Genomic DNA, 10,984 nt, shown 5'->3' on the forward strand with positions numbered 1-10,984 from the left:
ATTCGTCTTGTATCTCATAAAAACTCATTCAAAGTTGAACTGTTTCTAAATTCGCTTACCCATCCATGAGTCGTCTACCTTGTGCATAGTGAAGGTTTCACAAAGATTGCAACGTGTTGCACGGCATTGACTGCGTGGTTGTCATCATGCACCTTGTTACACAAACTTGAATTAGAAAGTTATTTACTAATATGTAACAAATTTAAATCCGTTGTATCTCCTTGTTAGCTTAGATTGTCCTAGAATAGTGTTAGTTGACCTTGCGGGCTTCACAAGGTCAATCCAACCGGCTTGTTAGTTAGGATGTACTTGTTCCAATTGAAAAAATAACTGATGTAACACTTCTTTGAAAAAAAACTCCTTTCTCTTCCTAAAAAAAAAGAAATCTCCTTTCTCGAAAAAAAAAGAGTCCACTTGTCCTAAATTATCGACAGTCAAACATGAATAGTCAACAGTACTACGGAGTACTGCCAACATTGAGAATTATTTGGGCCGGGAAAAGTCACCGTTCCGTCTCCCTTGATGGGCTTTTAGCTCCTGCAACGGCCTTGAAACTGGGGATCCATTCCAAGTCTCTCCGCATCGAAATATTCTGTGGCAGGCCAACACCAAGAGTCTCCTCCGACTCCGACTGCAGAAGCGGCGAACATGGCGGCCGCCGATGACCGCGCGGCGGCGGCGGCGGCCCTGAAACCCTTCGAGGAGAGAGCTTCCGACGCCGAGGTTCGCGCCTCCCATCTGTCTCCCTCCCTCCCTCCCTCCTCAGTCCCCCCCGAGCATCTATGACTGACTCCATTCCTTGTTGCGCCGCGCGTGTGTTGTTTGAGGGCTAATTTTGTGGATTTCCTTCAGTTCTTAGGACGTGGCAGAGTCTTTTTTGTGTTTTTTTTCTGGGCTTGGTGTTAAGCAGGTTCGAACCAGCGTGGATTAGCCATTGATGAGATCTCAGCTGCTATTACTAGATGGTTACTACTTCTGTTACTTGCCTGCTAGATTCATGAGCCGTGAGATTGCTCGCTGGAATTTCAGTTATGAAAAAAATCCACAGGTTGCTGCTAGTACTTGTCTGAAAGCCAAGCCAATTTGTTGTGTTGATTATTTGGGGGAAGGAGGGTTTAGTGTGTGCAGCATCTGAAGTTGATGTGTCAGGGGACATAAACACAAATCACAAATCAGCTTGTCATGTTGCTCTATTACCTAACACCAGCTGCGGTCTATGGCTAACTGCTGTTGTTAGCTAGCTGTCCTTGAGGGATGCTGCCCAAGTCAGTTTGTGTGTCTTGTACTTGCTCTGGAGCAAATCCAAATCAGTGCAGCTCAGTAAGCAACCAAGTGACTAAGTGACCCACTACCTCAACAACTACTTCAATAAAAAAAACTACATAAACAGCGTTTCGATGCATATTAATGTTGCTAGTCTGTAGAGATATGATCCATCAGACCACTGATACCTTAATAGTCGACTGTATATCTCAATCTGTTCTAGGAGAGACAAGCGTAATCAGATATAATTCTGTCGATTCCACACATTTAATAAATGTGGCTGTAATTTAAGTAATTTTGGCATGTCGTTCTGTTCCCTGGCTCTGCTGTACACATGGATAACTACTGTTGTTTGCTGTGCTGGAGAGGTGTTCCCTGTTTTTGTTTCTGTGTTGATGGTGAACAATTTAACATGAGTTGATGTATTGACCGGCCACATGGAAGGCAATGGCACACTTATGATCCTTGGTTATGGTTGAACAGATGCTTTAGTAGATATAGGTGGTTTCTGATCTAAATGTTTTTCACCTATTTATGGTTGTTTCTTTCATCTCGCAGGCACGGCTTGCAAAGCTGGAAGCTCTGCTGTTGAAGAAAGGTAAATTTAAATATGTCTGGGTTTTTTTAGAGGAGCGTGTTGTTGAAAGAGATGCCTCATTCCTTCCTTTATGCGGTTCATTAGATGGTCTGAGCAGCGGATCCGAAACAAGTTCATCTTCCATGAAAGATCTTCAGTCCAAGCTCGACGCGGTCAGTGCAGAATGTCTGGCAGAGAAGGAGAAGGTACAGTTTTTTCCTGAAACCATCACCATCATCACGCAACTGTCTGATGATCCTAACACAACCACCACATCTTGTTCGCATCGAACCTTGCAGAACAGGAAGCTAACCATTGAGAATGAGAAGCTCCAGTACCGTATCTCCCATCTTATCCGGGCAATGAAAGAGACTGATTCGAGATAGAAAGCCCTCTGATAAGCTGGATCTAAAAGCCAATGTTATTTGTTGCTCCGAGAGAGCGTGTGGTGATCTCGCAGTCCTACGGCTGTCGTGTCGTGTGCTCTTGACATTGTTCTTGAAGTTAAGCGTAAACTATTGTTTTTGAGCTTGATGAATTGATCTGGTGAAAGCTAATGTATTTATCAGACCAACCAAAAAATGTGACTATGTTTTCGCAACAATGCTATATGTACGACATCTTCTCATATGTACGATGCAAAGCCAAACAAACATTCCACTGTACTAGTTCATTTTTCCTTCTCCTCAGCTGAGCCCGCCCGGCCGGCGTCCATTGCCACAACCGCCTCCTCGCCCCTGCTGCGCCATTCCACTGTCGCCCCTCTAGCTTGTTCTGGTTCACTGCGCTCGCTGCCGCCGCCGCGCCCTGTGCCCTGTCCATCTCCGTAGCCGCGGCGTCCTACCCTGTTCCCGGCCATCTCCGCCACCTAAGCCATGGACATGGATGCAGCAGGAAGAAAATGCCATGGGCACCACCACCTGCACTGCCGTTGGTAGGTCCTTTACAAACAGATCGTAAAGCGGGCATATGATCAAAGCAGAAGGGTGGTTGATGAGATCTAATATGTAGATTGGCTGTCTAGAAATTAGCTTGGGTAAAAAACACATCCAACAATATATGTTAGGAGTAAAATAATTATTCCTACCAAAAAAGGACAACAGGTTAGGTTACACAAAAACATGCAAAAAAAAAGGTTACACAAAGTAAACACAACCACAGAAATAAAACGCAGCATATATAATTTTAAAGGAGACCTCGTTTCCATACAAATTGTACAATCAATCTAGCTGTCCACAAAATCAAGGGAGACAAACTACATTACACACGTTTGAAATTGCTGAAACCATACAGTGGAATCATTGGCCCTCGTGGTCGTTTTGGCACACAATTGAACCTTTCCAGAATAGACCTACCGCTCCTTGGCAAACTATCAAGGACTAGCAAAAAAACCCGTGCGATGCTACGGAACAACGGAAAGTGTATCAAGCACGAGCCGGTGGAGACGAAATCTGGACATTGGTTTTTCGATTGGATGACCAACGGCGCCCACCCATCACCACCGATTCCAATTTAATATATATTGTAATAGATAGTTGTCCAAGAAACCTTCACCCGCAGCTCATAGTAACCGTTGTTGCAAACCGTCTCCTCTTCAGGGAATCGTAGCGTGACAATCGTGCGTTCATCCTCGTTACTGCCACTAATGAAACAAACATAGAGAACAATATCTTCTTCTTCCTCTTCATCTTCTTGTAAATGATGCATGTTATCCAACGATGGTACGGGAACAGCTACGAAACTCCGGGCTAACACAATAGAGCCATCGTGTTCAATTAATGCCGGACTGCACGTTCCAGTTCTACCATTGTATTCGTATAGAATGATGTGATGATGAACATTTCCAACAGTCCAAGCAGATATTTTGCCGTTGAAAGGGACATCACACGGTCCATTCATAATATTGACTTTAATGGTCGCTCCCACGGGCCATGCAACTTGCGAGCACAACAATTCCACCGTGCTCCGCCAGCTAGTTAGGAGGTGAGCCACGGGTCGCATGCTTGTAAAATGTTGGACAGAACAGTGTTCAATTACACCTTTACTAAAATCTTTGTCATCGACAGATGTGTCACCCCTGATCTTTAGGTTTATCTCAAAAATCATTGTGTCTGTTACACCAAACCCTCGACGTGGAACTGTCAAAGTTAACATGTCCTCCTGCAACAAGGTCCACGATAATTAATCGCATCAGAAAGTCTCTACATAGTTAAACAAGTTACATACAATACAACCGAACCAATTAAGGATAGCGAAATAAATTACTACTCCCACCCAAATAAGCCAACCTGCACACTAAAGTCCATTTAGATACGGAGTACATGCGTAAGACCAAATCTATGACAATTAATTTGGGTCGGAGGGAGTAGCAGCAAACAAGCATTTGTTATACGTATGTTCAAATAAACAAAACACCAACAAGAATTATTGAAAAATCTGGATGGTAACTTTGAAAAGGTTGTGTGTTTTAAAGAAACTTGATTTGGGAATCAACAAGAATTATTGTTAAAATCAACAAGAATTAAGAAAATTGAGCAAGGAATGAAATACGGACCGGCGAACAGATGCGTTGGGAATCATTCCTTCCACGACGGAAGAGATAGACACACTTGTAGTCGACCTCATCCCTTGCAATAACAGTTCCAAACACGTCGACCGGGTAGCCCACATCCGATTCAATTATCTTCAACGAAATGATATTAACCGATGAGCTCGGCATTAGATGCATCTCGGACATGAGTAGCTCCTCCAACGGCGGCCCATGCATAGCCGTAGCTGCAGTAGAAATTAACGTAAATCGTCAGAAGGGACAAGACAATCGATCAATACTCGATTAATTACTCGAAGCAATAAGGGCTAAATTAAGAGAGAGTAATCATCAATCGAACGATTGTGATCGAATACTCACATTCTTCATTGAGGTCGAAGAAGGCTAAGTTGAAGCTGCAGAAGCGGGTATAAATGAAATCTTCACGCTTAGGGTCGTACTCAGTGATGTCTCTGCGGCAAACAAGGTGGAATTTTTTTGCGGCACTAGCCCCCCGCTAACTTTTTTGACAAATTTAGCCCCCTTCAAAACAAAATTGCAAAAGCAGCCGGGTGGAAGGCCTTTCCGCCAATGGCATTGGCGAAAGGGGAGCAAAAGCGTTTTTCGAAACAAATGCACAAACACTGTATGTGTACCGCTACAGTGCGTGCTACAGTGCATTCCGCCAATGCCATTGGCGGAAAGTCCATATATATCTTTCTGGGCTTTCCGTTAGGCTTGTTTTGTCAATAGTTTTCAGAGAGGACCAGTATTGACAAAAAACGTTGGAAGTGAGCCACTGCCCGCAAAAAATTCAACAAGGTGGAGACCGTGCAGCACCTTCTCCTGTGCCGTGAGCTCTGGGTCCTCCCATGTGAGCGCTGGTTCTGCAGGCTCCTCCAATAACCGCTCCATATTCTGCTCCTCCGCCGTGTGTGCTGTGTCCGGTTGTGACATGTCCCCAAATCCGCCGCCGCTAGCTTCTCGCTCTTCTTTTTGTTTTTTTAGAAAAAACTTCTCGCTCTTCTGCCTGCAAGCATGAAGTAATGTGAGATTTTTTTCTTCGTTGTTTCATGTCCAGAAGAAGGGATCACAACTCCAATAATTCGCGATGCATCAGAAGATTGGGGAATCAGGGGGATCTGTCGAGGAGCGTAGGTACCTGTTGTCGACTCCCACCGTTGTCGATTTGGAGAGTTTCTTGACGGAGCGTTGTCGATTTGGAGAGCCAGCTTGGGCCGATTCGTACTCGCACAGGGTGATTTTTTTTTTTTGAGAACAATGATGAACAGGGTGAGTTAGAATCGAAAAGAAAAGCCTGACCCCTTGCCTCCGCGGCGGCTGGAAGGAATCGAGGCAGAGCTTGTTCCCAACCAAATCGGAGAACGTACACGTTCGAGACGGAGATCGACGGGCACAACAGACATGGAGTCACACACGGCCGGCGGCGGAGCCACCGGTCGCCGAGAAGAAGGGTAATGGATGCATGAAGCCGGACCCGGAGCCGGAAGCCCACGCCGGAGGAGAAGGCAACGATACTTCTTTTTTATCTTAAATTAAAGTACAAAGAGGACAGTGCTCCGATTGCTCGATGCCTGTTCAACAGCATCCACAGTAGTAAGCAAGTTGCTTCCATCAGTTAACATGCATGGAATGGAGCACAATGTCCAAGTCATTTCAAACATAAATATCAAGTCCCTTAACTTAGGAGAGCTTGTACAACTTGCACCACTGACTACATGTAAAAAGAACAAGTGCAAAGTTCAGAAATCCCCATAATCCGTGACCATACAAGCCGAGGAAACCACACTCTTGGCTGGCAGACCAAACCATGCTATTGCTTATACCCTTTTGCCTACTTGAACATGGAAATGTCAAAGACACGGGCAGTCCTGTCCGAAGAGGCCGAGACGATGGAGTTGCCGTCCGCAGAGACAGTCAGTGACTGCACGACATCCCTGTGCCCGCTGAACGTGCGGGCCAACTCCCCAGACAGGCTATCCCAGATGCGCACCACGCCGTCGATGCATCCTGACGCTACATACCTTGACGAACCCAACCATGCCAGGCATGTCACACCCTCCTGCTTATCAATAATGCCACCAACAGTAAGTTTATGTAACAACATAAAAGGACTAGAGATGCAAAAAGAAAAGTAGATTGGTTTCTACACCCACATCATGCTCACAAGTGGACCGAATTGATTGATGAGCAAGGTCCCAGATGATGAGAGTTTTATCGATGCTTCCTGTAGCCACCCAGTTGTACCTGCAGAAAACACGGGCGCGGCTAGCTAGGTCAATGAAAGACAATGTAGCGTGCAGCGGATTTACCATACACATTACATGGATCCAAGAACATATAGTGGAACAGTACCTAGATGAGATGCCAATGCATTCGACAGAGTTCGTGTGGCCAACTAATGAACCGACAACCTGTAAAACAATCGAGATTTGTTACACACAGATCCAAACCATCTAGCCCTGACCTGCGGGGCATACTTTGGTAGTACTAAAACTACCAGCGAAGTAAATGCAACTTTCCTAACAAAACAAAACCCTGCAATGGATCTTTGGAACAAATTACTGGTAAATTTGTTGGGCACTTAATTGCTGCAGTTAAATAAGGTAATCAGTAATTAAAATATTCTACTATGCAAATAGTAGGTGGTATCACAAACCGTGTGAAATACTTCCCACTGTAACCCAACTTGGATGAGAGGGATTCAAGTAACATTCGGCATGGATGGGAGTGATTCATCGACCTTTTGTTTAAATGGAGTAAGAATAGAAGAAAAGAGGGAAAGACAAGCTTGTACACCCACCTGGCCTGTGTTTATATTCACAATGTGCACGGAACTATCCATTGAGCCACTAACAATTGATTGGGAGTCCGAAGTAATAGCTAAACATGTCAACCCTTGAGTATGATAACCATGACCTGGAAAGGAGGAGAAGGATCAAATAGGAATGATCCGGGTTGATAGAGAACATGGAAAATAACAGTACAAATATATGATAATTACGAGGTAGATAGATAATAATATTTTACCTCGAACAACATGTCTGCTTTGTGCACTTTTGGGGTCCCATATCCTCAATGATGCATCATCTGATCCACTACAGATAACCTTACCTTCATGAGGAAGAATGTGAATTAGCTAAAAAAGTAATATGCCACAAAGATTGAAGTTATCCTATTGTCATTTTACATTTATGAACATAGAAACGTATGGTCCAAACATTTCTCGGGAAATTGAACTGACATGAAGAAGCTCTGTATTCATATAGCAAAATAAAGATGCTCAAAATCTTTCATGCTGAGGAATTTCAAGAAACATGAAGCAATGAAATTCAGACCGGGATGATACATTACATCATATTCAGAGTCGACTTAACCATGTTATCATAAATAAGTAACAAATAACACTTGAGGAAACGGCACGGTACCATCAGGAGTAAAATCGCCACAAGTCACTGTGCTACTATGGCCAGCAAATGTATTCAGAAAAGCATTATGGTCAGCATTCCACATCCATACATTACAGTCTTCTGATCCTGCAATTATCAAGTGACCGCGTGGATGCCATTTAAGCCACTGCAAAACCATGCATGATAGTTAGACCCAGTAAACAATCTTTGAATACTGATATACAGTTTACGAGGGGAAACAAGGGTTTAGCAATGGATGGGTGGAAGAGACCAGAATCATCTCACCTCAAAGCCTGATCCGGAGGAACCCTCAAGGGTTCCCTGAAGAGTTTGTGTAGCTGTATTCCATACATTAATCTGTCCATCCATACTACCACAAGCCACCAATTTCCCATCTGAGCTGAAAGCTACGGTGCAGACAGTATCTTCATGTCCTGTATCAGTAACATAATTTTGGGCAGGCATAATCAAATTAAAGTACATATGTCGGTGCAAGGGGAACAAAAGCATGAAGCTTTGCAAGGAGAAAATCAACGGAAAACTTGGAGCAAGATTTGAAACATACTTCCGCGGTTTAGTAGATAGAAGAATGGAAACAGTCATAGTTAAGAAAATATGTTGTAAAGGTGGTGAAGTATAGAGAAAGTCCCGAGAAACATTTGTATACAAAAATTGAGCAAGCAAATCCCAATTTGTTCCATACCAGTCAGCTCCTGAACATCCACATCTGATCCAATTCTCCACAGGAACCCTTTGTCATCTTTACCTCCAGAAACAACAAGCGACGCATCTATAGGACTACATGCAGCAGCAAAGACCTCATCTGTATCCAAGATATGAAGACCAACTATTACCATAATTTTCATTCAACATAAAGACACTCAGACATGTAAGATGTAAAAGAAGCAAATTACAGAAAAAGTAACACATTATGTGTGTAATTTGTTAGTGGCACACAATGAATCATAGTCATAAGTAGTAGGTCAATTTGTTCGATGAAATCTTGCCTGTATGCCCATGAAATGCATATGCTGAATCATCGACCCCATCTGAAACAACAGAAAATAAAGGAAACATGAATTACTGGCACATGATAATCTCACAAGTGAAGTGCTCCAGATTGTTCAGAATGCAAATAACTGGCAGCATAGTAAAGATTCGTCAGAAGTTCTCTACAATAACAAAGGGTGATTCTAGCAGAAGAGCCATGTCTGAGATAGACTTACCAGAAGATTTGGTGTAAAAGACAACATTCTTATACGGAAATACTTGAATCGAGCATCGATGGAACAAGCAGCGACAAATTAACTAACCATATGGTAAAAGCAAGAACAAATTAAGGCATATGGAAGATCATCATGCTTGAGTAAGAACAAACAGAAACTTAATATAGAAACGATATCAATTTGATATTTTTCTATAAGGCACATCCATTAAAAATACAGTGCATATCGATTTTGTCGTATGTCAAAATTCTTAAAGCTTCTCCAGGTTTATAGAAAAAGATATAAACATTACAATACGAAATGAATATCAGTAGATCCATCATGAAACATGTTTTCATGGTGTATTAGTTTGGTATCATGGATGGTGACAATTTTTGTTATAAGCTAGGTCAAACTTTCGAATATCAGTAAACTTGTGAACGACAGAACTTCCAGTGTATAGTAAAACAGATAAGCCCAGTCACCCAGAAGAGCAATTTACGGTGTATCAAGTGCGGTGTAATCATTTCAGACATAAAGTAGCATGGAAACAGTATATCAAGCATTTTTGTTTGCAGAATATCAACATGATTTTCCATCACTGGACATTATCGAGCAGCCCTAGCATGCCCGGCGAAGCGAATGACCAAACAAGTTCATGGAGATACAGAGAAACCATGAGCTGCCACATACCCATCCCGTCGTCGTCTTCTTCCTCGTCATCGTCGTCTTGGTCGGGGAGATCTAAACCAGGCCAGCAAGTAAGCTAAGCACAGAGCAAGCAGAAAACTGGCCGCAGGATATATGCCACCTAGGATGAGAGTAACAGACCTTCTTCGTCGATGGGTATCTCCTGGATGATGTCCTCCTCGTTGATGAAGACCTCCTCGCCGTCGGAGCCTTCGCCGGGGACCTCGCCTGAGATACTCATCGCCGCCGCCGCAGCCGCCGCTGGTGCTGTCTGTGAGCGCAGCGGGAGAGAAGAATCGCTATGGGAAGAGGAGAGACGGAATCCGGTAACCTGATTAATTGATTTGTGTCCACTAAACTGGTAACAGCAGAAGGTTTAACATCAATCAACAGAGGGGAGTTGCCGAGTTGGGCTCACCGATCGGGGGGCTGGGGGCTGGACTGCTGCGTGCTGGAGCTTGGAGAATTGTCGGGGAGACGGTCAGACGGCGTCACGGCTAGTCGGGGGCAGGCGGCGCAAGCGGCGGCGGGGAAGGTGAAGTGAAGGCGGCTTTGGGGTTGAAGCTGACTGGTGGGCTGATGGGCTGGACCGCGTTTAGGTGTATGGGCTGACTTGGGCCAATCATAGAGATATACAATGGAGATCAACAATCTTTCAGGCCCGTTTGGAACACATCTTCTTTTTTAGAAATTTCGTAGTACTTATCAAAGTTTTTTTTTTCTTTTTTAACGAATTTCGTGTCAGACTTATAAGACCATGTTCTCTGTCAAAAAAAAGAGAGAGTTAAAGGCCATGGTTTGGTAGCCGAGTCTCGCCTGGCAAAGCAACGAAAACTTGAATGTCTCTTTCTAGTTCAGCACAACGTGGTGACTAACATAGGCCCGAGTTACAGCGACCTAAACCCTTACTCATTTGGCAAACTCTGACCCGATCATTACCAAAAACAAACAACACCGATGGTTATGGTTCCATGTGATTATACGTGTACACGCCCCCACGCCGTGCCGTGTCACGGACTGTGCAACGTCGACCGGGCAGGCATTGGCACCTTCCAGAAACGTACGTGTCAACCTTCCTGGCCCACCGTTCAGCCCCTGGCTCTCCTCCCTCCCCACCAGAGATCAGACCCACAGTATCTGACACTACGGACCCACCGAATCCGGACCCCACTCGTCATGGACACCACCGTCGCTGTGCTCGATCCAACTCTCCTTCCCGTGCACGCAAGGCACCGGCGGAAAGCGACGGGCGGAAAGCGTAGTACAGTACGTGAGCTTTAATAAAACCCGG

The 10,984-nt window shown here is 44.3% G+C and overlaps 3 protein-coding genes and 1 long non-coding RNA gene across 5 annotated transcripts; 2 read left to right on the forward strand and 2 right to left on the reverse strand.

Annotated features, from left to right (window-relative positions):
- Positions 1-562: 562 nt before the first annotated feature.
- LOC100822822 lies at positions 563-2,470 on the forward strand. Its single transcript, XM_003562463.3, has 4 exons — positions 563-723; positions 1,822-1,861; positions 1,946-2,046; positions 2,140-2,470. The coding sequence occupies exons 1-4, from the start codon at positions 649-651 to the stop codon at positions 2,224-2,226; spliced, it is 303 nt and encodes a 100-aa protein (XP_003562511.1). The 5' UTR covers positions 563-648; the 3' UTR covers positions 2,227-2,470.
- Positions 2,471-3,110: 640 nt separating this feature from the next.
- LOC106865481 lies at positions 3,111-5,663 on the reverse strand. Its single transcript, XM_024457186.1, has 5 exons — positions 5,530-5,663; positions 5,168-5,397; positions 4,749-4,838; positions 4,395-4,615; positions 3,111-4,000 (listed from the first exon to the last, which is right to left on the reverse strand). The coding sequence occupies exons 2-5, from the start codon at positions 5,322-5,324 to the stop codon at positions 3,353-3,355; spliced, it is 1,116 nt and encodes a 371-aa protein (XP_024312954.1). The 5' UTR covers positions 5,325-5,397; positions 5,530-5,663; the 3' UTR covers positions 3,111-3,352.
- On the forward strand, positions 4,755-6,128 carry LOC112269842. Its single transcript, XR_002962019.1, has 2 exons — positions 4,755-5,314; positions 5,449-6,128. It is a non-coding gene; the product is annotated as an uncharacterized LOC112269842 (long non-coding RNA).
- On the reverse strand, positions 6,007-10,272 carry LOC100823131 (angio-associated migratory cell protein). Of its 2 annotated transcripts, none has more exons than XM_003562464.4 (12): positions 10,112-10,272; positions 9,835-9,992; positions 9,697-9,747; positions 8,806-8,847; positions 8,502-8,621; positions 8,084-8,232; positions 7,817-7,964; positions 7,419-7,502; positions 7,192-7,307; positions 6,744-6,802; positions 6,545-6,635; positions 6,007-6,450 (listed from the first exon to the last, which is right to left on the reverse strand). In XM_003562464.4, exons 2-12 carry the CDS (start codon positions 9,932-9,934, stop codon positions 6,223-6,225), a joined length of 1,188 nt encoding a protein of 395 aa, XP_003562512.1. In that variant the 5' UTR covers positions 9,935-9,992; positions 10,112-10,272; the 3' UTR covers positions 6,007-6,222. The 2 variants fall into 2 exon arrangements, with proteins under 2 accessions (XP_003562512.1, XP_010234414.1); XM_010236112.3 differs by having other exon boundaries at positions 9,835-10,024; positions 10,112-10,259.
- Positions 10,273-10,984: the final 712 nt, after the last annotated feature.

Source organism: Brachypodium distachyon, chromosome 1, assembly GCF_000005505.3.
Source record: "Brachypodium distachyon strain Bd21 chromosome 1, Brachypodium_distachyon_v3.0, whole genome shotgun sequence".
NCBI classification, from domain to species: domain Eukaryota; kingdom Viridiplantae; phylum Streptophyta; class Magnoliopsida; order Poales; family Poaceae; genus Brachypodium; species Brachypodium distachyon.